At 39.1% G+C, this 26250-nt stretch overlaps 2 protein-coding genes across 5 annotated transcripts in view; both read left to right on the plus strand.

The window, feature by feature from the left end:
- The window catches only part of LOC132771383 (WASH complex subunit 2-like), a 38938-nt gene extending 37156 nt beyond the window's left edge, over positions 1-1782 (plus strand). For both annotated transcript variants that reach the window (XM_060769310.2, XM_060769311.2), the window contains exons 27-28: positions 390-561; positions 1203-1782. In XM_060769310.2, coding sequence (XP_060625293.2) covers positions 390-561; positions 1203-1336 — 306 coding nt within the window. In that variant the 3' untranslated portion in view covers positions 1337-1782. The remainder of the gene's footprint in view (positions 1-389; positions 562-1202) is intronic.
- A 2356-nt stretch (positions 1783-4138) lies between these two features.
- On the plus strand, positions 4139-25700 carry ZFAND4 (zinc finger AN1-type containing 4). Of its 3 annotated transcripts, none has more exons than XM_060769312.2 (11): positions 4139-4509; positions 7778-7846; positions 9076-9268; positions 11815-11890; positions 11993-12060; positions 14491-14677; positions 16093-16240; positions 17869-19020; positions 22138-22189; positions 22523-22636; positions 25045-25700. In XM_060769312.2, the coding sequence occupies exons 3-11, from the start codon at positions 9085-9087 to the stop codon at positions 25224-25226; spliced, it is 2163 nt and encodes a 720-aa protein (XP_060625295.2). In that variant the 5' UTR covers positions 4139-4509; positions 7778-7846; positions 9076-9084; the 3' UTR covers positions 25227-25700. The 3 variants fall into 3 exon arrangements, with proteins under 3 accessions (XP_060625295.2, XP_060625297.2, XP_060625298.2); XM_060769314.2 differs by having other exon boundaries at positions 22526-22636; XM_060769315.2 differs by having other exon boundaries at positions 4141-4509; positions 22523-22640.
- Positions 25701-26250: the final 550 nt, after the last annotated feature.

Raw genomic sequence — 26250 nt, forward strand, 5'->3', positions numbered from 1 at the left:
AGTCTTTTTGCACCCTCCAAAATTAAAAATGCATACTTTAAATGCTACTGGAGTAGCAGGGAAATACATTCAATTTGGTTTGTGCCTACACTGCTGTGTGGACATCTATGAACAAATTGTTTATATCTATTTACAGATACCATTGTTGCCTACTCTGCAGTGAACTTTTACAGAGAAATGTGTGGGAGGAACTGTGACTCAAAACTACATAATCATTGTGTAGCAGAAATGTGTTTTCCATCTGTGTATTCATATCCAAATTTAAAACTTTAGACATGGAATGTTACTGATTTTAAAAGTCAAAAGGTTAGGAAGAAATTGAGAGTAGCCAGAATGTGGATTATCAAGAACCAGTTAAACTGTCCTAAACTGAATGTCTCTTGTTTAAGGGTGATATATTTGCATCAGAAGCTGTCAAACTACCTGTCAAAGCAAAACCATTGTTGGAAGCAAATCTCTTTGATGACGATGTTGACATCTTTGCTGATCTTGCTGTAAAACCAAAAGAAAAGAGTGCCAAAAAAAAGATGGAAGCTAAATCGATATTTGATGAAGATACAGGTAAGTTGCTAGACTTCCAGTATAGCTGCAAATGCTTCAAAGTGGTTGTTTTACATGAGAAAATATGCCAGGGTTGGACAAATGATACTCATGTTGAGGAGTATCAAAATAATCATAAATGTCTTGAGAAAACGAGGAAGGACATTATAAAGGTCCCAAGTGGTTCATTTTGGCCTCTGTACACCACACATTGAGTTTTGCGCAGAACATTCTTGAACTCTCTAGCTTAATGGGCCCCCTTTTCTCTGTCGCACATGCCTCAACCGCCAAGCAACTATTTCCTTGGTTTCATTTCATCAGTCAACAAAGAAACTCCTTTTTTGTTGTTCTCAAACTCTTTGACATTCATATTAGATGCTGTATATATTTCATTTATTTTTTCTTAGTTCTTTGCTCATATCTTATTATATCGCTATTGTAAAAAAATCTTCCCATTTTATTTTGCTTTCCTTTGCTCTTCAACCACCATCTTATACCCCTTCTCCCTTTTCAAACTTAGGGTGAATGCAACTCATTGTAATACCAGAAGTCATGTGTCCCTCCACTGCTGTTTGTGTTATTGTTTAACTGGATCTCACTGCTGACTCTGTAAATTTCCCACCATTGTCAGATACATGATCTTCATTTTTTTCTTCACCTAGATGATATCTTCTCACCTAGTCAATTCAAGACGACCCAGAAGACACAGTTACTTCAGAAAACTTCAGGAACTAAAAGTGAAATTAAAACATCAAATACTTTTGATGATCCACTGAATGCATTTGAAGGCCAATGAAAATATGCATAGTATCAGTCTTATCCTCCCCAGTAACTATTTCCTTGCTTTCCAGTGAAACGACCAATATGATAAACTGTGAATATTCCTTGACTATTTCCTTACTCACATATCTAAATATTTTCCTGCATGGCACTTAATCAAGCAAAATATTGCATCTTTTAGGTCTCATGTTCGTAATGTTTCATTTATTGTATACAAAATATATTTTATTAACAAGAACTAAAAATAAGCAGAAACCAGTGATATTGGCAAATCACATTTGTGAAATCAGTGTCATAATGTCTTCTTACTTTACTTCCTGCTCTGTGATTTTGAAGTTCTAAAGAAAAAAGAAAACCAAAGAGCAATCCTTTTTGTAGCTCAAATTGTCATTGGATAATTTGTGTTTGTTTTTGATTGCATATCTTCTTTCTGATTACTAATAAACAGGATCAGAATAACAATTATTTAGTTTGCGCGACTAATCAAAGTCCAAATGTTCTCAGATGCCCCTTGAGTATTCTTATGAAGGTTTTTGTTGCTGTGTTCTGTCCCCTCATCCAGAAAGCTGGCCTCTTGGCTGTGCTGAATTTGACAGTGGCTGCTACTTTCTTTCTCAGGGCAGAAAAAGGCTTCACAAGGAGACATAACCAAATGAGCCACTAAACCTGTGATCTCACAGGGTAATCTACATCTGTGCCACTCTAGTCATCATTGCCTTCTTGTTCCAAAAAACTATTAAAAACTCCTTTCCTTCTTCCCTTGCTTTTCCTAACACACCTTCCCCCAATTATTTCATTCAATTCTCTGCCTTCTTTCTTCTTCTTTTTTCTTTCTCTTCTCACTTCCTTCTTGGACCTTTTTCTTATTTTTCCCATGCTTTTTCGCATACACCTTTCCCCTTCTTTCTTTCCATTCTGTCTTCCTTTCATCCCTCACTTCTTTCATCATTTATCTTTCTTTCCTTCCTTTCATACCTGTAAATATACGTAAACACTAAAATCAATTATCTACACTTTAAAATCCATTGTTTAAAACCATCTCAGATCAGCTATATACCGGATCTGGTCAGCAGGGTAAAGTTTCCTATTGTTGCCTTATTGCACTGTCCCAAAGGCTTGGTCCCACAGCCAAGTGTTTACCATATTTATGAAGGGACTGGAGGGTAATCTCACCAGGGAGGGAGTTCCATAGCTGAAGGGCAATCACTGAGAAGGCCCTCTCTCCCTCCCTGCCAATCACACCTGTGATGGTGTCAGGATCAAGAGCAGGGCCTCCCCGGAAGACTCGTAAAGGGAGATGCGTTTGGACTGGTAAACCAGGGCCATTTAGGGCTTTATGAGTCAAAGCCAGCACTTTGAATTGTGTCCGGTAGCAAAGTGGCAACCAGTGGAGCTGACGCAACATGGGAGTTGTGTGCTCCCTGTATGCTGCCCCACTTATTAACCTGGCTGCCTCTTGGATTATTTGAAGCTTCCAAACAGCCTTCAAAATCAACCCCACATAGAGGGTGTTGCAGTAGTCTATCCTAGATGTAACGTGAGCATGGACATCTGTGGCCAGGTCTGACCTCCTAAGGTTCTGGCACAACTGACACATAAGTTTAGTTGTGCGAAAGCCCACCTGGCCACCACCAAAACCTGAGGTTCCAGGCTCAGCAATGAATCCTATATTTTATATTACATATAATATTACTAATAATATTACAATATAATTGTATAGTACAATATAGTAATATATAATACTGATATTGTTCTATGCTAATAAATATATTGCATGCATATATATCTTGTAAGCTGCTCTGAGTCCCCTTTGGGGTGAGAAGGGCAGCATATAAATGCCGTAAATAAATATATCCCAGAATAATGATCCCATAGCACTTTGTCCTCCAAAGCACTTTATATTTTTTAGGTCTGCTTGTATGTTTTCCACAAACCACCCCATCACTTTTTCGCCCATGTCCAGCATTATTTTTTAATTTTAATTACATTTGGCCTACCCATAGATTTTAAAGTGTGTTGTCCTATTGATAATGCTTATGTTATTGTTTTATTGTTATGTTGTTTTTAAATTGCTGTTTTGTTTTGTTATTGCTTGTATTGTTGTATTTTGGGCTCGGCCTCATGTAAGCCACACCAAGTCCCCTGGGGAGATGGTAGTGGGGTATAAATAAAGTGTTGTTGTTGTTGTTATTATTATTATTCCCAGATTCTCTGCTTTAAATTGGATTATATGAGTCCACATTGCCAGATAATCTGAGATAAGCACAAAACCTGGGATATAGTGCCTGTCTGGAAGGGGCCACAGATAATCCAATTCAAAACAGATAATGTGAATTATCTGACCTGATAATCTGGATTATATTCCAGTTTAGAAGGGGCCCCAGCTTCAAAGGATGACAGAACAAATCTTGCCAAGAAAACCCTTCGATGGGCTTGTCTCCAAGGTACAAGCAGTGGTTCTCAACCTGTGGGTCCCCAGAAATCCTAACAGCTGGTAACCTGGCTGGGATTTCTGGGAGTTGTAGGCCAAAACACCTGAGGACTCACAGGTTGAGAACCAATGGTACAAAAATAACTGGAATGGGAATAGAGAAGTCATTCGGGGAGAAACAATTCCCCCCCCCCCTTCCCATATCTCCCAGCAGCCCCCACGGGTCCGAGCAGGCCTCCGAGGTTGCCATGGGCGACGGCGACACACAACATCCGCCTTCTACTTTCCCGCCGCGGCGGTTCTGACCAGCGCAGGTGAGCTTCCGCAAGCCCCGCCCCTCCCCGCGGAGGCGCCCGTTGATTGGAGGCCGGCTGGAGAGAGCGAACGCCTCAGTGGCCCGGCAGCGCAGCGTCGGTGACGTCACAAAGGCAGGGGGCGGGTGCGGAGGGAGGAGGAAGACGCGGTGCGGTTCTGAAGCGGCGTCTTCCTGAGGGCGAAGCTCAACGGCGGGCGCCTCCTTCCTCTTGGCCTTGCCTTTCCCCGAGCCTTTCCCCCACCATGAGTGCGGACGCGGCGGCTGCGGCTCTGTGAAGGGAAGGCCGAGGCCCGGAGGCAGCTGCTCTTGGCGGAGGGCTGCTGAGGGGGAGGAGGAGGAAGCCCCGCCCTCGCTTCCGGAGAGGACAACCGGCCTTCCTCCCTCCCTCTCTCTCTCTCTGGCGCCCTCTCTCGGCCGGCGTCTTCATAGTGCCACTTCTGCGGTAACTATGCGCCCAGTTAGAACAGGCAAAGGACGGAGGAAACACTTTGGAACTGCCCATTTCCTGTGCCCAGGCCCCATCTGCACCCACCATTTAATGTCGTTCCAAGCTAGCTTCAAAAACATCATCTCCCCAAACGTCCTCCTGTGTAAACATCAGCACAACCAAACCACTGGTTTGAAACTGACTTAACTCGCCAGTCTAGATGGGGCCACAGTGAGGCTTTAGCTGCCAAATCAGCAAGCTCTTAGTTGTAATGTTTACATTGTAATTCTTGTTTTCCTCAGAAGTGTTTTTAAACAAACACACAAGACTTAAGCAGTAAGAACCATAGTGGTAGTGATGACAGTAGGCATATAGAAAAGTTTGCTTTGAACATGCAGTCATGCCGACCACATGACCTTGGAGGTGTCTACGGACAACGCCGGCTCTTTGGGTTAGAAATTGAGATGAGACCCCCCCCCCCCCGAGTTGGACTTGACTTAATGTCATGGGAAAACCTTTTTACCTTTACCTTTCTTTGAACATGTTGTTTATTCGTTCAGTCGCTTCCAATTCTTTGTGACCTCATGGATCAGCCCACGCCAGAGCTCCCTGTCAGCCATCACCATCCCCAGCTCCTTCAAGGTCAAGCCAGTCACTTCAAGGATGCCATCCATCTATCTTGCCCTTGGTCGGCCCCTCTTCCTTTTTCCTTCCATTTTCCACAGCATCATTGTCTTCTCTAAGCTTTCCTGTCTTCTCAGTATGTGGCCAAAATACTTCATCTATGCCTCTAATATCCTTCCTTGCAATTAGCAGTCGGGCTTTATTTCTTGAAGTATGGACTGGTTGGATCTTCTCGCAGTCCAAGGCACTCTCAGAACCTTCCTCCTTGAACACATTAGCAGGTTTCAAATTCAGCAACTGGCAACTTTAATCAGAGCCCCCTTCCAGACAGGCCCTATATCACAGGATCTGATCCCAGGTTTTTGGCAGAGTCCAGATAATTGGGGATAAACAGAAAACCTGGGATCAGATCCTGGGATATAGGGCCTGTCCACTTAGCCCTATATCCCAGAATATCAAGTCAGAAAATCCCACAATATCTTCTTTGAACTGGGTTATCTGAGGGCCCTTCCACACAGCCCTATATCCCAGAATATCAATAGTGAAGGTTTAAGCCCATTGTTCGCCCCTTCTGAGTCTCCCCTCAGACACATAACTCCATTTATCCATCTCAACCAGGGTTTTATTAATTTTACCCCTTGCATTTGGCCCACCCACTGTTTTAATTCCTCTACAATTTTATTTTGTGTTTGTTTTATTGTATATTTTGCTATTCTATGCATGTTACTTTGATATTATTAGTTGTTTGTTTGTATTTTATTTTGCTTTATTGTAATTCTTGGGCTTGGCCTCATGTTAGCCGCCCTTGAGGAAATTGTGGCGGGGTATAAATAAAGTTTATTATTATTATTATTTGAAACACAACAAGATGAGTCCACAGCAGACACTCTGCTGGCTGTTGAATTGGATCACACGTCAGACACTTCCCAAGTGTCGAGGACTGTGTGATCTATCGGTGAATAATGTGTGCAGATCCCAGTAAGGTGGCCTTCTGCAGCTGGCAGATGGTAATTTTGTCAGCACCGATTGTGTTTAAGTGCAGGCCAAGGTCTTCAGGCACTGCACCCAGCGTGCTGATCACCACTGGGACCACCTTTACTGGAGTATTACTATTATTATTATTATAGAGCGATCTGGAAGGACCCTGAGTCCACACTTAAATCATGTGGGATTTTCTGCATTGATATTCTGGGATATAGGGCTGTGTGCAAGGGTCCAGAGTTTTCCTGTTTGAATGCCTTATACATAAGGGGGTTAGTGTTAATTATGCATTGCTAAGGGAGGCGTTTCTTTGTTGATGATGTAACAGCTGTATCTTGGTTAAGTAAAGGTAAAGGTTTTCCCCTGACATGAAGTCCAGTCATGTCTGACTCTGGGGTATGGTGCTCATCTCCATTTCTAAATCGAAGAGCCGATGTTGTCCGTAGATACCTCCAAGGTCATGTGGCTGGCATGACTGCATGGAGTGCTGTTACCTTCCCGCTGGAGTGGTGCCTATTGATCTACTCACATTTGCATGTTTTCGAACTGCTAGGTTGGCAGGAGCTGGGGCTAATAGCAGAAGCTCATGCCGCTTCCCAGATTCGAACCTGCAACCTTTCGGTCAACAAGCTCAGCAGCTCAGCACTTTAACTGACTGCGCCACCGGGAGCTCACGTATCTTGGTTAGGACCAACATAAATAAGGTCCATATTTTCCTATTAAATTCCTATAAATTGAGAGAGTTCAACAAGATGCATATAGGCCCCTTCCATACCACCCCTATATCCCAGGATCTGATCCCAAATTATCTGTTTACCCCAGGTTATCTGGCAGTAGGAGCCCCTGGTAGCACAGTGGGTTAAACCACTGAGCTGCTGAACTTGCTGACCAAAAGGTCAGTGGTTCAAATCCAGGAAATAGGGTGGACTCCCACTGTTAGCCCCAGCTTCTGCCAACCTAGCAGTTCGAAAACATGTAAATGTGAGTAGATCAATAGGTATGGCCTAAACTAGCACTCCAAACAACTTAGGAGACCTCTCAAAGGCCCAGGCAGCAGTGCAAGGAGGAGGCCACAAGTTGGATTCCTACTACAAAGGCTATTATTGTAAGCCCAGTAATAGGGTCAGAATGCATGGAGTATAAAAAGGTCTGTCTCACACACACACACACACCCCAAATGGGGCTGCAAGGCTTTTATTACTTTGACAGAGAATTATAATATAAGACACATTCTTATTGGTGTACAGTAATCAATCATTTCATTGGTCTAAGCTAGCTAATACAAATTTCATTGGTTCTCTATGACTTTGACAGGCAGGATCTTAACAATGTCACAACTATGCTTTCATGTCTCTGACCCTGGCTGTCTTAATGAATCAGTCTTATCCGTTCTTCTGTTGCAAGCATAACTCCAAGTCACTGGGAAACTTTGGCTTAGAAATGGAGATGAGCACCACAACCCAGAGTTGGACATATCTGAACTTAATATCAAGGGGAAATGTTTACCTTTACTTTTATCTGGCAGTGGGGACTCATAAAATCCAGTCTAAAGCAGATAATCTGAGATGAAATCCTGGGATATAGGGTAGTGTGGAAGGGGTCTTAGTTGCTGAAGTTTATTAGTAAATTCTTGGTTCCTTCATTATAGATAAAGGAGTATTTCTTTTTACATTTGTAGGGAACTCGGAGCTATTCCTGGGCTACAATGATCACAGTCTGAGATTACATTCTTGGAGATCAATCAGAGGTGAGCTGGGCCCTTTTCTATTTTTTTTTTTAAATTGCTTATAGAATCATTGGTTTTATTAGTCCTGAAACAGGCTTTGTAAAACAAAAGTGAATGGTCAAGTGCCTCCTAAATCCCTTTCACATATACTTTTTCAAGTTAGGTGTCACCCATCCTATATCTCTGCATTTTATCTTTATTGCCTAAATGTATATTTCTCACTGATGAAATACATTTTGTTAATTTTTGGCCCAGCTCCCTAGTCTATTCAGGTCATTTAGGATTCTGATCCTGCCCTCTGATGTATTAGAAATACATATATTAAAAGTAACATTTATTTGTTAATTTTGTTACTTTTTTGTGTTTAAAGTCCAAATTTCAGGAATAATCCACAAAATCCATAGTACAAGAGTAACATCAAGAACCAGAAATACAAAAACATGAGATTCAGGAACAGTCTTCAACAACTTAGAAGCCTGAAGCATGAACTAGAAATCCCTTGACTTGACAGAAGTTCTATACTCATACACCAACATTGCATAACTAGTGAACTAGGATGTTGATGGGTCTGCTGTTTCTTTATATCCTTGCCCCTTTTCTACCTCTAAACAGCATCAAATTAAGTAGTTATCAAGGCTGGAAGCTTCAAAGCACTCGGTTGCACAAGAATCTAACCCAATTGATTTTTTGATGGGGTTCCCCCCCACCCCCCACCCCCGGTTCCTTCCCAGATCTTTGCAGGTGTTATTTTAACACAGAGCAAACCTGGAAATCCAGGTTAAACTGGATTAGCCAGAGACATCTGGCTAATCTGAAAAAATACACAGAAAGAGCTTATGCTCTTCTATTACAACATTACAATCATGCAACTAATTCCACCATATTTTGTCACGTGAAAACAGCAAATCAGGCTTTTAACACCATGGTGCTTAATGTAGTTTTAGTTATATGCTATTTTTGGGCCAAATCATAAACCAGCAAGAACATTTTCTGAGGTATGAGAATGCAGACTGTCCATAAACAATCTCTTGTCTGAATAGGGCCAATTTTGATATCCGTTTTGTTGTGAAATGTTGTTTTAAATGTTTTTGTCTCAAGGTTCTTAGTTATTATCTCCTTAAATAACATGCCTGGGGTAGACTTTGAATCATGAACAGCCCTGCAGAGTTCCTATATTTAAACATGCCGTGGTTTGAAGTGGTTATAGTTAGTGCCCAAAACTTCCCACCTGACTTTTTCCTTTTTTAAAGTTATCTAGAATGGCCAGCAAGAAAGAACCTCCTTTCTTCAATGAAGATACCATTGGAACATGCCATTGTGAACTTGCTTTCTATGACATTATGGAAATTATAATTGAAACTCTCACAGGAACATGCTTTGAACTGCGAGTATCTCCTTTTGAAACAGTTATTTCTGTGAAATCTAAAATTCAGAGACTAGAAGGTACATATATCCCTTTTATGTTATAATAATAGTAGAAAACTTTTTAAAATAATGTTTATCTAAAATAATTATCAAAGCAGCATGCTTGCTACATCTTAATTTGAAGCAGTGTGAAATGTGTTTACTAAGAAGCTTATAACAATCACTAGTCTTAACGAGATTTGTCATTGATTTTTGCAGATACATTTTATTTGTTATACACTTTTGTATATTTGGGTTGGAATCTTTCAAGGATAAGGAGATTGAGATAATTGCTTGCATCACAAACAAAATATTAAAGTTGTTAATAAGCTTGACCATCTTTTATCAGTCATCAAAGTAAGAGGCAGATGTAGTGTAGTACCATAGTTTCAGCATTGGACTGTGGTTCTGGAGACCAGGATTCGAATCCCCACTTGCCCACTCACTGGGTGACTTTAGGCAAGTCACGCCCTCGCAGCCTCTCAGAGGAAGACAAAAGCACCACTACATGAACAAATCTTGTGATGAAAACCTTGTGACATGTTCCCTTTTGGGTAGCCATAGATTGGAGATTACTTGAGCACACAGCAAAACTTGTTCTTCATGGGGATATGTGTTCATAAGTAATATTCAGCAGGTAATTGAGTTTCAAGATCTTATGAAATGTAACATATAGAAATGTAACCTATATTCCACACTATATTCAGTGTTTCATGGTCAATTCGTACCATTGATTTTCCCCCCAGGTTGATTATAATGAGTGTGCATAGGTATCTATTTACACATGGTTTTAGAACTCAAGTCCAAGTGTTCTTGAAGCCCAGTACTGTGCGGTTGCATTTAGTTGAATGTGTGTAGAATTGCATCATTAATGTTATTTGTGAATAGTTGCCTCTGTTAAGTATCAGTTACGCTGTAGAAATATATCCACATGTATTTCTCCATGCTAGAAGTATTTTCAGAGAATCCTCATTGTTATCTTCCCTCAGGCTGTTATTTACAAGCACCAAGTGCACCTTTTAAACTTAGTGTTTGGATTCAGTGCTAAGATAAAACATGATAAGCATTAAGTATGTATAATGCATTAAAATCACAGCTAATGAAGTGCTTGACCACAGCATCTTATGCAATCAAGACTTTATCCAACACAAGGTCTAGAGAACTCTGGGAAGCTTCAGAAGAACATGGAGAAGGGCAATCTCCAGAACTCCACTTGATGAGTAAAGATTCGCAGAGGGCACACAGATTCCCAATTCCTAAAATGAAATGAGACACCTTCCCTAGAGATGTTCTCATTTGAGTTTCGAATTATCATCAAAAAGTGCAGACATTCCGGGCACTAAATAAATAATGCCAACCCCATTCAATACAACAGGAAAAATATTGCAGTTTCCCAAGATCTAGCTCTGAAACTATATGTAAGAGAAAATTATTTCTCCAGTAATGAAACAGCTGGGACAAGTTGCAATGTGCTTCTTTTTAAATTGCTGCCCTTTCATAATGAAAAAAACATAGATTGCATGTTTTATGTTTAATGTGGTTTAGAATATTGCTAACCTGGAAGCCTCTCCTGAGTCCTCTCCACGGCTGTGATAGAGCGGGGTCAAAATGCAGCAAATAATAGTGGTAGATTGCCACAATTGTACAGTGAGCAGAAGCACTCTATAAATCTGGATATTCCCATGCTCAATCTTATATTATATCAAAAATAAGAGATAATGAAATTGAAATCTTGGCAGATTTGATAAACTGGAAACAAAAAACCCCTTAATTTTACACTCCTTCCTAATTTGATCTCTCATTGAGTAAACCTGATGTCTAATTGCTCCCTTATATCAGACAGTGTGTTCTCTTCTTTAGTTGTAATTTCCTACTGTAGCCTCTGCCATGTCATTTCAACCTCTGCCATGTGGGAATTCTACCCAATTGTCATCTTTCCTGAGTTCATGTACAGTTGTAAACTCAAACTATTTACAACTCAAACTATTTACAACCACTAATGCACCTTCCATTTGCAATGCAGCTTTCTATAAGTCTATGTTTTACATTAGTGGTTGTTTGGTTTTTTAAAAAGAAAAATCAATAAATTTGCATTGGTTGTCACTCTGGTCTTGGACATATCACATCTTCAGGATCGTTAAGAAATTGATTCAGCAAGGTTGGTGCAAGAATACACTTTGGCCTCTCAGGTTATATTTTCAGAAAGCTACCCCTGGATACTGCATCTAGCTTTCAGCTGTTGCTTAATGTATAAAACTTTAATATGTTCAAAAAGTACATTATTGATCAAATCTGTTTAATGCAGATTGTAGGTAAAAATTAACCTTCCTGATTTTTTATTCATTGAACACACCATTGAAGTATCACATTTCATCATTTAATCTCATAGTAGAAATACAACAATTCATAACTCTAGCCAGATTTATTTTGTTTAAAATATGATTTTAATGCTAATGGTGATTGTATATTCTTGCTTTAACCTTATCTGCCTAAGTTTTGCTGGTTTCTAAAGAAATTATTTCTTAGTAAATGTGCTTAAAATGATTCTGTTAATAAGTCATTTTTTTAAAAAAAAATGTGTTTAGGTATTCCTGTATCCCAGCAGCACTTAATATGGAATGAAGAAGAGCTGGAAGATGATTATGGTTTGAATGATTATGAGTAAGTATTTAAAAGAAATTGCCTCTGACATTAATATTACTGCAGTTGAGGAAAATTGAGGGAAGAATTATAACTTTCATTTGTTTGTTTCTTTGTTTGCAGAATTTCAGAAGGTTGTACTTTGAAGCTGATATTGGCAATGCGAGGTGGACCTATTAATACTAGAAGAGGTAAGTGCCTGTTAATTTTTCTCTGAAGTATTCTACATTATTAGGATAAACTGAGAATTACCCTGTTATAGATTCTTCTGAGACCTGAGAAGAAAACTGAACATATGGTTTAGTGAATGGAAAACCACATGCACATTTCTTTCCTACTTTAGTCTGGCCTTTCATATCATGTACTTATATGATGTGGGGAAAGCAATGACAATGTATACTTTTCAGTCTCATGTACAGTTGCTGTCACTTGTAGGACCTGGCAGTAAGCTCTCACTTTTGACTTTTTAACGAACATATTTGTATTAAAACACACATAGTGTTTTATACACACACATATAGAGGGTTCCAAAATATATAAACATTTTAAGAAAGGGGGGGGGGACCCTATTAATATATACCAATAAAAATATTTATTAATACAGGGTTAGTCAAAATGAATAGGCCAAAATGAATAGGAAATTGTAGCCGAATTGGCCTATTCATTTTGACTAACCCTGTATATACCAATAACATATGATTTCTCTAATTGCAAGAGATGCCAAAGTGGTTACCATTAGCATCCGGACAGTTCTGATTACAGCAAACTACTACTTGATCAGAGTTGACCAAAGTTTCCATTAGTATTGCTGTGCATACTGTTTCAATTTTTTTCTCAAAGTACCACAGTGTAGCTGGTTTTCTATGGTAGACTACATCCTTTAAGGTACGCCATAGATAGAAGTCGGAGTGTTAAGTCAATTGTACCTCTTTGTTCTCTCCATTGTCCTAGCAAACTCTCATGTCTCAGTGGAAGTACGATGGGAAGCCATTTTGTTGGAAGTAAAATCAATAATTCCCCAAAAGTATATGAATTACAGCTAAAATTGATGTGCGTAGCATATCTAGATATTATATGTGTTGTATGCTTGTTCTGCTAATTCCTCTCTCAGAAGTGTTTGGTACACTTCTGTGGCAAGCGTGTAAACTGTTCCAATACCATAGCAGAAGAAACTGACTTGTTGCTGTGTGAGGTCTCCAGGATTTTCCCTTGTGTACATCACACACAATACTGTGAATCTCAAACTTATCATGAAAATGTGCAGTTGTTGAGTGTGTTGGAGGTTCTGTTGCATACTCACGCCTTCATTGTCATTGTACTTCCACAATGTTCTCAAATTTCAAATACTACTTCAAAATAGTCTTGTGCTTCTCCAACGACAACTATACTTCCACCATTTTCTAATTTCCTGCCAGTTGCATTGTGATGTTAGGATTCATCTGATTAATGAAATCTTTTGAGAGAATGTTAACTACACATTGTTACTATCATTCAGTTCAACTTTGAAAAGTAATACAGTGGAACCTTGACTTAAGGCAGGTCCTTCAGAACAAACCTTTCTGAGAAAAGGTTCATTTTGGGGTCACTAAAAGTTGCAAATGATCTGAGATCACACAACAAAAATTGCAGTAGTTGAAGTAAATGACAATGAAGACAGCCATTTGCTAATCATATATTGATCTTGCCAGTGAATGCTTCCCAAGCCTAATGATCAATATCACTTCCATCTTGTTTCAATTAAATTTCAGTCTGTTTACCTGCATCCAGACAACAATTAATTACTAACACAACCGTTTTGGCATTTGTAAAAGAGAGAACGAATTGGGTGTCATCACTATAGTGATAACACCCAGTCCCAGAGATCCAGATGACTCTCCCCATGACTTCATGCAGATGTTAAAAACCATAGGGGGCAATACTATGGAACCCCAAAGGCGAATGGCCCAAAAGCTAAAAAAAACAGAACCCCAGAACCACCTTCTGGGAATGGTCACCCAGGAAAGACCAAAGACTTTCTTAGAATGGAGAGGTTAGAGAATGGCTAGTAGTTGCCAAGAGAATTTGGTTCTAATGTAATTTTTAAAGTAAGTCTTACAATTGCTTGTGATATAAGTTTGGTGTAACTATAACAGCGATGCTCTTTTACATTCAGCTAGACACCAAGGAAGCGTCCTACTAGTTATGAGTGCCCCTAACTGCACCTTACATATGCATATATCCACTTGGAGATGGAATGCAGGGTTCTTAGTTGCCATACTTCTAGACAGTGGTATCATGAGGTGGAAGTCACTCAAATCATTACTCTCTATCAACATTACAACTTTTACACAGTGGTCCCCTGTCACTGATGATTTGGCCAGTAAATAGAAAAAGTTAGCTAAGTTTGCAAATACTTTAATTGAAACTTCTTACAGTTCTGCCTTGACAAATACCTGATTATATTCGTTTTAATGTATTTAATTGCTAACATCTTAAAGCTAGTCCCTCCGTTTGATCTATTAGAGCAGATGTGGGCAACTTCTTGGAAGACTAAAGGACTGCATTCACTCTCCAGGAGATCTTGGAAGGGCCATAACAACAGTAAAATGAAATGCATTTCTCACTGTTTCTCTTCTCTGTAGTTCCTGTGGCAGATCCCATTAGGGAAATAACAGAATACATGGATCCCAGCCAGGATGACCTCTGGGAGAAGATCCCATCCAATAACCATGCTACCTTCTTGGTTTATCGGGAAGGAGACCAGCTGAACTTCTTCCGTATTATAGACAGAGGAGATGGAACTTTAACACCAATATCTGAATCTTTGAGGTATATGGAATTTTAATTCATTTCATAGGGGAAGTTCTCTACACAGATTATCCACTCAAGCGACCAAGGCTGTTTCAGTTCTGTGTCCCAGCATAAAGCCAGACTGCGCCAGATCTAGATAATCAGTGTCTACAAAGAATCCCTGGAGTTGTGAGGCCATCGCACATTCCATGACTTTGCCCAAAAAGGGGAGATTGGAAACTGGCTGAAAGTTGTTCAATTGGGTGGGATCCAATAATAGTTTTTTTCAACAGCGGTTTTATTACAGCTTCTTTTAAACAGGCTGAAATCTTGCCGTCCTGTAAGGACATTGTCCTTACTGAAAAGCTAGCATACTGTATTATTTATTTATTTATTTATTTACCACTTTTTTACCCCGGGGGAATCAGCCTTTCAACAGGCAGCAGTTTGATGCCATACACACATATATCAAATAAACAATTACAATTAAAACCAAACAATTAAAACATAAATCATTAAAAACAACAATTAAAATCACACCAACCAAAAACTATTATTATTAGTATTAGGTTTGCCAAGGAAAAAATAAAGGAATACATGTTTGAAACAGTTTGGTAACTTTTCTTTATTTCACAAATCCCATCCTATATCCTCACAGGGTGTCTCAGAACAAAAATTAACATTTTGATGAAGTAGAATCTGATAAAGGAATAATATAATATATCAGGTTAATGAAAAGAAAAGGATGGGAGATTCTAAATTATTTTCTTTTTGTAATTAGGTGAAAAAAAACCAGTGTGTGATTCTAGACTGCATTATTAGGAGTATAATGTGTGGATCTAAGGAAATAATAATACCACTGCTTTCTGATGCTCTAGAAACTGAAACATAGAGCAATGGATTCCAATTCCAGGAAAAGGGATTCCACCTAAACATTAGAAAGACCTTCCTGACAGAACATGAATTTGGTGCCTGAGAATGTTGTGGGGTCTCATCCTCTGGAGTTTTTTTTTTTTTAAGAGAAACTTGATGTCTATCTGTCAGGAGTGCATTGGTTGTGTTTTCCTGCAGGGCATGGAGGTTGGCCTGATTAGTCCTTGGGGTCTCTTACAACTCTACTTTTCTGTATTTCTGTGCACAGGGAGGAGGGTGAGAGGAAAGCTTTTTAAAGTTTTCGTTAACCACTTGCAATTAATAGCAGATAAAAGAGCAAATCCAGGGAAAACAAAACAGCCGCATTCCTAGGAATCAGTCTGCTTTTATGTCACAAATATTGGTGTAGTTAAACTGAATTTCTTTGAATGCATTCTAGCTTTAAATGTAAATATTTGTGATCTTGGCACATCATTAATGTTTACATAATGTTTTCATCATCTTGCACATGTTCTTACGATATGAACTTTTTCTGAAGTATCTAAGAGTAGAATAGCCCGCTTGTTCTCTCTCCTTGTCAGTGCTGGTTCGGTTTATAATTTGGGTACTGAAAACAATGAAGATAAAGAGGCATGTCCTTCTAGTCAGCAGATGATTGAGAACTCCATCACAATGAATAAAATGAAATTGCTCAAGATGAAGATGGAGAACATAAATCTCAGCAAAAAAGTGAGCCTATACTCTTATGGCCTCTGCAGAATTATTTGTGTTTTTGCATTCCAGATCTTGAAAGTGATTGCTGTTCTCTCAAATGAAGGGAAATGTTTTTATGCCCCTAAAGGAGATAAATTTACCCACACTGCTGGTCCATTTTAGATTTGTATGATAGTTTAAAAAACTGACCCTTTTGATCAGTCTGTGATCATTTGTTCTCTTTATTACAGTGGCAGACTTTGGTCTATCTGTTTGATGCATTTGTAAGACCCACATAAGGCAAGGATCGAAAAAGGTTTTTCATTAACATAAACAATTGGAACTAGGAGTAGCAATTCTCCATCTCTTTGGAAGACCCTGAGAACTTCCCTATAATGGCACCTAAGGTCCAAGGAATTGTAGACAAAAGGTCTCATTGAGGAAGAGTAGAATAGTCATTGCTCCCATGAAATTTCTCCTGACAGAATAATTCCTCTCAGCCAAAGCACATTTTTAGGTACTTGTCAATATGCCGTGTTTCACTGTGTAATAGTTGCCACCACATAATCTTGCATCCCTCTTTTCTCGTCCAAAAACTCATTTCTTGCCTTTCCTTGCTTAATTGTCACATTAAAAAAAAAACAGAAACGGAACCAGCTAGAACTATCCCTCTTTCCTCCTCCTTTCTCAAAGGGAAGATTTTTTTAAAGCACACAGAAATAAACCTCCCTCCTTCCTCCTCTCTTTTCCTTGTCTCTCTGAGGTAAGACAGTTTTTTTAAATTAAAAAAACAAGGATAAAACAGTTTTTTCTTCATATAATGTTCACAACCCCCCCCCCTTTTTTTGTAAAAAATTGCATTAAAATGTGACCATTATGCAGTGAAATCCAGTATGAATATCTCATCATTTTCCAGGTTAGTGTTTACGTTACTTTTATGTATGTACATACATATTTTAGCTATTTTCCATCTTTTCTTCAAATTGAACTTAAAAATATCCAAAGCTTTATTGGTTTTTTAAAAGTCTTTTGTTCATAGAATTACTGTCAATGTTAGACTACTGCTTAAAACAATTTGTATCAATTATTATTATTATTATTAGTAGTAGTAGTAGTAGTAGTAGAATAGTATAGTATTGTTATGTTTATTTATGCCCCGCTTTTTCTCTCCACAAGGAGACTCAAACTGCAAGACATTGCCAAAAAAAGTTGGCAGTTAAATGTTCAATTAGTTTAAATGGTCAGTTTGATTCAAAGAGAAAATAGAATGGGTTTATAGTGAGAATTGTCATGAGAATTTGTTTCCTTTTGCCCATAGGATTGTCTAGGTCAGTGGTTCTCAACCTGTGGGTCTCCAGGTGTTTTGGCCTACCACTCGCAGAAATCCCAACCAGTTTACTAGCTGTTAGGATTTCTGGGAGTTGAAGGCCAAAACATTGGGGAGCCCACAGGTTGAGAGCCATTGGTCTAGGTCAATGGTTTCCAGTCTGCAGAGCCTGGATATTGAGGAACTTCAACTCCCAGAAACTTCAGTCAGCTTGACAAATTGTGAAAGTTTCTGGTAGTTGTAGCCCAGCAGTTATTTGGGATGCATGATTAGAACCCACTGCCATACTTGATATTGCTCTTCACATAACAACACCTCTTTTTTCTCATTTTCACAGCCCAATAGAACTGTTAAAGGGACTCCTCATCCTCCAAATGCTCCACGTTCATCTAGCGGCTCTGTGACAAGTACACATCATAAATTACTCCGAACACTCCCCCACATTGGACAGCCCTGTTTACCTTCTGAAAATGTACTTACCTCAGAAACATCTCAAAAGACACTTTCAGTTTTGCCGGCTGCTGGTAGGAGAATGCCTTCCATTTCTAGCAACTTTATTACAGAAAACAACAGAATGGAAAGTATGCAACAGACTCAGTCGATTAGCAGCATTGCAACACCACAGAAAGTAATATGCATGCAGAAAGAAGATGCAAAAATATCTATAGACACAGTTCTTCCAGTTCTAGCTCCACTCAAAAGTTCAGAAAAAAATACCGAAACTGGTGGATCAACAAATGAGAAAAGTTCTATTTTATATCCCGATACCTCAAATGTAAACTCATATGCTACAGAAGAAAGGCTAGGAGAACCAAACTTTACTGAAGCATGCAGTGAATTGTATGAAATAGGAAAAGTGAATACAGAGTGCAGATTATCTGAGGGGGATGTCAACTCTTCCATTGCAGAGCATTCTAACAAGTCCATTACAAAAAGTCTAAGCATTACACCAGCAGATAGTACAATTCGAAGCTCTCAAGATATCAGTCATCAGAGAAATGCACAACTATCACCTCTTCGCTGTACAAATTATTCAGCACCAATTGTACATTACAGCCCTCAGAAAACTCAAACACACTCCAAATCTTTAGAAGTTGGTAACTTGAAGCCTGTTGCCTCTCCAAATGTCCTACAGCCACTAGAGGTGCAGAACTTAGCAGATCCCTCTTATCCAAGGACTTCTAGATTTCATTGTGATGCACCGTCAAAGCATTCTGTTGTCAAAAGACCTGATACCCATTCTAAAAAGAAGGCAAGGGAAACCACCGGAGTGCCAATGAAAGCATCCAAAGATCCTGTTTTTTCTGTAAATAATGGGGGGTTTCTTAGTTCGATGACTCAAAGCACGAACAGAAATGGGTTGAAGAATTCCTGTGGCACAAGCAGGTTTTGGACTTCTGGTATTCCACTAACTACAGATCTCCAGCATTTTCAAGAAGAAAGATTTAGCTTGGTCCCTTCCTATGATGACATGCCGGGATACCTTTTGGTAATTAGTTTTATAATACCACTGCATTTCTGTTCATGTTTCCTTAGAAGATTCAGTCCATTTTTATTTCAGTCAGGATACTAAGTTCTCTACATCTGCAATTGAGAAATTGATCTATTTTGTACACACCTTGCACCAAGATTGCTCAGATAGACTTGACACAGATTTGCCTAGTTCAAGGGCCTTATTCAGGGTCTAAGTGAATCCATTGAGGCTAGAAATTTTCTAGTAAATTAGAAACAAATTGCCAATTTGTGTATGCATCTTGGACGTAAATTTCTTACTAATATTCTCAACCAAACAGACAGCCAAGACCCTTGGTCATATAAAGACACTGTTGTGGTAATGCTATACTTATCACACACCAAGCCATAAAATTTGTCTTGACAACAAAGAAAATATTCATTATGTAGATCAATGTTTCCCAAACTTTGGTCCTCCAGGTGATTTGGACTTCCATTCCCACAATTCCTAACAGCTGGAAGTCTGGCTAGGACTTCTGGGAGTTGAAGTCCCAAACACCTGGAGGACCAAAGGTTAGGAAACACTGATGTAAACAAAGTCTTAGAGGTCGGGTTCTGTTGTTCAACTAAGTATGTATGCATGTATAAGTATGCTGTGTTGTCCTGTTGTCAATGATCTGTGTATAGAATGAATGATGTAAATGTGACTCACGGGCTGCATACATTCCCAAGACCATTTTTTGTCTATAAAACTCTCAGTGTTCAACCCCCACCCCCCCACCCCCAAAATTGCCCTGAAATTTTGTTTGGCTCAAAAGATACATTTTTCTCACAGGAAATTATCTTCTAAAACTAATTAATTTTTAATCAGTGCTCATTAAGAAGAAAAAATAAAATCTAGTTTGGGGTAGGGGTGGCAGAGAGTGTGACACTCCAAGCTCTCCCAAGGGGCCAGTGCAGTTTTTGTAGTGGTTTGTGTTTTTCAGCAGTAATGTTGTTTGATGAGTTAGAATCATAGAATCCTAGGGTTGGAAGAGACCTCGTAGGCCAACCCTCCGCCAAAAAGCAGGAAAATCACATGCAAAACACGCCCGACAGAAGGCCTCTGTTTAAAAGCCTCCAAAGAATGAGCCTCCACCACATTCCGGGGCAGAGAGTTCCACTGCTGAACAGCTCCCACAGCTAAGAAGTTCTTCCTAATAATGTTTAGGTGGAATCTCCTTTCCTGTAGTTTGAAGCCATTGTTCCGAGTCCTAGTCTCCAGGGCAGTAGAAAACAAGCCTGCTCCCTCCTCCCTAAGACTTCCCCTCACATATTTATGCATGGCCATCATGTCTCTTCTCAGCCTTCTCTTCTGCAGGCTAAACATGCCCTGCTCTTTAATCAGTTTTTCATAGGGCTTGTTCTCCAGACCCCTGATCATTTTAGTCACCTTCCGCTGGACACATTCCATCTTGTCAGCATCTTGCTTAAATTGCAGTGCCCAGAATTGGACACAGTATTCCAGGTATGGTCTGAGCAAGGCAGAATAGAGGGGTAGCATGATTTCCCTGGATCTAGACACTAGACTCCTGTTTATGCAGGCCAAAATTCCAATTGTTTCTTCTTTAAAGAATTGGGGAAACTTTTATGGACTTTTTGCATTAAAAGAAGAATGAATTGAATGGATTTGAGAATTAGTAGGATTTGAATTTCAAGAGAAGCGTAAATTTATAGTTACAGAAAAAAGTTGCAAGTTATATTCTTTGTTGTTTTTCAATGTATTCCCTGTTGTATGTGTCTGTCTTACTTTAGTATCATCTTTAATAAAAAAATAAACCTAGAAAAAATTGGATTTTCCATGCCATCATATTCCCCATTTCTACATATGGTTGTGAAAACTGATAGGAAGAAAATAAAGTCTCATAGTGGTGCTGGAGAAGTTCTATAGGTATCATGGGCTGCTAAAAAGCCAAATAAATGGTATCAAAACAAATCAAACTCTCCCTCGAAGTCAAGATAACTAAACTGAGGCTGTCGTAATTTGGACATATCATAAGAAAACCAGATTCACTAGAAAAGACAGTAAGGTAGAAGCTCAAAGCAGGATGGAAAGAGAAAGGCTACGTTCCAGATGGACAGGCTCAGTCAAGCAAACCATGGCCCTGCGTGATGGTGGTCTCTTATTCATACAGTCACCATAAATTTAAGTCGACAGCAGGTAGCAACAATAGAAAATGAAACAATTGTTTATTTTGCTAGAGTTTAATGGCATCTAAGTGGGAAAATCAAAAGCTAGAGATACTATGGTGCGGGGAAAGTGGATACAGACTGCTGCGCATTTAACATTTTTTAGTCAAGCATTCAAAAGTATTTGGCTGAGAAATTGTGTAATATATAGTGTAAATTATACATCAAGGCTGTGGCTTCCTTGATTGAGTCTATCCATCTGAAATGTGGTTTTCTCTTGAGTTGTAGATTTGGTCTGCTTGCAATACAGTTAGAGTAGACCCACTGAACCAGCTGATAAATTGTGAGATGATTCTTACATACTGTAAATCCCATTTCTGTGTTATGGTACCCTGTTTGTAGAACAGATAGAACTGGCACTGAAATAATAATTATGTTTCATATTCAAATACGTAACTAATGTGGGCATCATTTGTATTTCTGTTTCCTCCTGTCAGAAGAGTTTGCAATTATTAAAAAGGGCCCCTTGGTGGTGCAGCAGACTAAACCGCTGAGCTGCTGAACTTGCTGACCAAAAGGTTGGTGGTTCGAATCCAGGGAGCAGGGTGAGCTTCCACTGTTAGGCCCAGCTTCTGCCAACCTAGCAGTTCGAAAACATGCAAGTGTGAGTAGATCAATAGCTACCGCTTCTGCAGGAAGGTAACAGCGCTCCATGCAATCATGCCGGCCACATGATCTCGGAGGCATCTATAGACATTGCCGGCTCTTTGGCTTAGAAATGGAGATGAGCTCCACCCACCAGAGTTGGACACGACTGGACTTAATGTCAGGGGAAACCTTTATCTTTTTAATGATAGGATGTTGTTGGATTTATTTTATTTTGGTGTCCAATAGTTTAGCCCATGGGACATAATTCCAAATTGATTCCAGATGTTTTTTCTTCTTCCTGCTCCTGCTCCTCATCATCTTCTTCTTATTCTCTTAGTCATCTGGAGTTGGATTGAATGGAAATATTGTGAATACTGGGAAAAGAGCAAGTGAGTAATAAATCTGAATTCATAAATTGATGTTAATGCTTTTTGGTGTAATCAAATATAGCTAAGAGAATGGTGTAATTGTGTGTTTATGCAACAGTATGGCAGTTCAGATGTGACCTGAGAGCCACACTTTCCTCATCAGTTCAGTTTGTATTGTTAATTTGTATTTTAATATCATGTGTTGCTGGAATTTTAAAAAAAATACACTGGACACTATTTTAAAAATTATGCTGGGAAGTGTTTTTTAACTCACAAAAAGTCTTTCCTGTGAGCTGCTGTTCTTTCTCCATTTCTGTGATAACAAATGTAATACTCATATTTTCTATTTCAAAGTAGGTGATCCAACTCATTTTCCACCAGTGAATGGTTCAGCTCAGCCTAAAAAGAAGATTACAAATCATTGTTTCTTTTGTGGAAAGAAAACCGGATTGTCTACTAGCTTTGAATGTAGGTAAGTTGCGTTTACATTTCAAAATGTGTTTATCCTAAAGAAAAAGTACAACAAAGCACCGAACAGTTTGAAGATGACAGAAAAACACCAGATATGTTTTTCAGAAAGGAAATGTTGTCAAATCTGAAGCCTCTATTCAAAAGATTCAAATTATTGAAAGAGACCACTAAGACCATCTAGTTCAATGCCCTGGAAACACAGAGTCAAAGCACTCCCAACAGATGGCCATCCACCCTCTGCTTTAAAACCTCTGGATAAGGAGAGCACATCACACTCCGAGGCAGTATATTCCTTCAGCAAACAGCTCTTGCTATCAGGATGATCTTCCTAAGGTGGAATCTCTTTTTCCTACAATTTGAATCCATTGCTCTGTGTCCTAATCTCCAGAGCAGCAGAAAACTTGACCCCTCTTCAGTGTCACATCCTTTCAAGTAATTAAGCGTGACTATCATATCCCTCTTAGCCTTCTTTTCTCCAAACTAAACATTCCCAAATCTTTAAGTCACTCCTCATAGGGTTTGGTTTCTGGACCTTTCATCATGTTAGTTGCTGTCCTCTGTACACCTTCCACTTTGTCAATATCCATCTTGAATTGTGGGGCCCAGAAATGGACACAGTATTCCAGGTGAAGCCTGGTCAAAGCAGAATAGAGAGATGCCATGACTTCCCTCGATCTAGACCCAGGCATGGGCAAATTTCGGTTCTACGGGTGTTTTGGACTTAAACTCCCACAATTCCTAACAGCCAATAGGCTATTAGGAATTATGGGAATTGCTGTCCAAAACACCTGAAGGGCTGAAGTTTGCCCATGCCTGATCTAGACACTGTACTCCTTTTTATGTAGTCTAGAATCACAATGGAATTTTTAGCTGCTGCATCACATTATTGACTCATGTTCAACTTCTTGTCTACTAAGACTCCCAAGATGTTTTTCACATATACTGTTTTCAGGCCAGGGGTGACCATCCTATATATCTGCATTTCATCTTCTTTTTTTGCCTAAGTGTAGAACCCTCTGATTTTATTAGTTTTGGCCCAGCTCTACAATCTGGTCAAATCATGTTGAATTCTGATCCTGTCCTCTGGGGTATTAACTATCCCTCCCAGTTTGGTGTCAGCTGCAATTTCAATAAGCATGTCCTCTATTCCATGATCAGTATCATTGATAAAGATGTTGAATACTCTTGGGTAATAACAACGACAGTTTATGTTTTACCCGCATCTCCTTGTGGGTCAGGGCAAGGTACAACATGGTTGAAAACATTGTTATTGCTCACACGTTCCTTTTTGAGATGCAGTCATGGAAACCTGCTCCTCTAATGCAATCAGGGAGAAGTTTCTGATATAAAACACCTTTATATCACATCTTCTAAGAGACAATTGCTCCTTTTTTCTGACATATCATGGTCCATGTTCATATCTATACACATAACAAAAGTGAAAATATGTATGTGTGCATGTGGCTGGGATGCCCACTTTCAGAGACAGGCTCCCAATTCCACAAACAGCTAGATCATGTGACATCAATGGCCCTCACTCCAATGACATTGCAGGTTATAGCGAGCAACACGAACACATACAAGAGCCCTGCCAAGGTCCTCCACAAATACCATACTGCCCACCACCCAAGTGAATGCTTTCATTAAGGGACAATTTCTTCCTAGATTTTATGTTTTCCTCCACCATAGACATCTCAGCGTTTCTGACTCTCTCCATTAGTGTGGAATTTGCATGACCCCGCCCTTTGCCTTTCCCATAACCCTTTCCTGATGGAAGTTGTAGTTCACTGTGCATAGACAATGGACCTGGACCACAGAACCCCCATGACCAACAAAAAATACTGGAGGGGCTGGGGGGGAGAGTTGAACTTGATGTATAGGAGTTGTAGGTACTGGGATTTACAGTTCACCTGCAATCAAAGACCACTTTGAACCCCACCAGCGATGGACCTGGAACTAAATCGGCACACAGATCCCCCATGACAAATAAAAAATACTGTAGGCCTTTGGGGAGATATGTAGGAGTTGTAGTTCACCTTCATCCAGAGAGCACTGTGAACCGAATCTGAATCAAACTTGACACACAGACTCAACATGACCAAGTTTGAATTTTGGGAATTGTAGTTCACTCACATCATTATGCATTTTCTAATGAGAGCGTTCATAAAAAACAAAAACAAATACTGACTTTTTTCTACTAATTAGCATTACAAATTACCAAAGTGATATTTAACATCCAAAAACAAACAATGCCTTTTTCAAATAACCAGGTTCCCAAGCCAGTATATAATATAATGACAGAGCTGGGGGAAAGCCATGTTTTCTTTTTTTTTTAAAGAGCTGATTTCCAAGATGACACAGCAATAATTTTAGGGCATCTCTGACATTTCCCTTTCTGCCTTCAGATGTGGAAACAATTTCTGTGCCACTCACCGCTATGCAGAGACTCACACGTGTACCTATGACTACAAGAATGCGGGGCGGAGGTACTTGCAGGAGACCAATCCCGTCGTCACAGCACCAAAGCTTCCTAAAATCTAAGCCCAATTTTGTAGCATGCATATGTTTCCTGGAGGAACTCTTATAATATTGAGACTTGTTTGAGCTGCTTTTCTTTTGCTGTGTTCCCCACCTAAAGATGAACTAATAACAGTATCATATGAAGCTGCATAATATTGAAGAATAATGTGAACCCTTTTGCTGCTGACATATTTTATTCTTTAGTGAATCAAAATTTAAAGACTGTTTTTTTGAAAATGTATATTCTGATCTAACTTATATTATTATATCTCTTGTGTTAATTGTTTTATATTTGAACCTCCTCCTTTTGTTAGATAAGTCTTTTACAAGTTTTATTTTACTTAGTTGTAAGATACATATTTTCTGCTGGAATTTGGGAGGGTGTTGTTCTATTTTGCGTTTATTCACTCCAAAAATATTGCTTTTGCAAGAAGTTCCTCATTATATTGAGCCAGCCATTTGAAAATTTAGGGAGTGCTGAATTCCACTCATATATTTTGTATCTACTATGATACAAAATATTTATCCCACTATTTCTTACCTGGTGTTTTTTTTTTTTGGGGGGGGGGGGGGTTAAAAAAATTCTCCTGACATTAAATAGAAAAAATATATATTTCTTTTACCATTTGTAACTATTTTTTAAAGACTTTGAGCTTGGTGTGTTCAAAAGTTTGATTATATTACCAAAAATATAATAAATATTAAATATTCATATAAAGCAACTCACCTACTCTTTTCTCACTTTGCAAATAAGGTCAGTCGTTAAGGAATTCTATTCCCAGTGCTTTGTTTCAAAATTTACTAAAGCTGGCAAACTATTGGCAAATTCTGGACTGGCCCCCAAAGCATTGCAAGTTATTTCAACCAGCCTTGTAATGAGTATCCAAATTAATGACCAAAACAACTCAGAAAAGAAAGAAAAATATCAAGCAACCCAATCATCTAAATGTTTAAATATCCATAAAAAGCATATTGGGGGGGGGGGGGGGGAGAGAAAGAGAAGGAAAAGAAGAGAAAAAAAATTCAGAGATAACAGCTTCTCAGATTGCACATCATTCCACCAGGAAGTGTTTCTATCTAGTTAAGTAGTT

The sequence above is a fragment of the Anolis sagrei genome, chromosome 3 (assembly GCF_037176765.1).
Source record: "Anolis sagrei isolate rAnoSag1 chromosome 3, rAnoSag1.mat, whole genome shotgun sequence".
In the NCBI taxonomy this organism is placed as follows: domain Eukaryota; kingdom Metazoa; phylum Chordata; class Lepidosauria; order Squamata; family Dactyloidae; genus Anolis; species Anolis sagrei.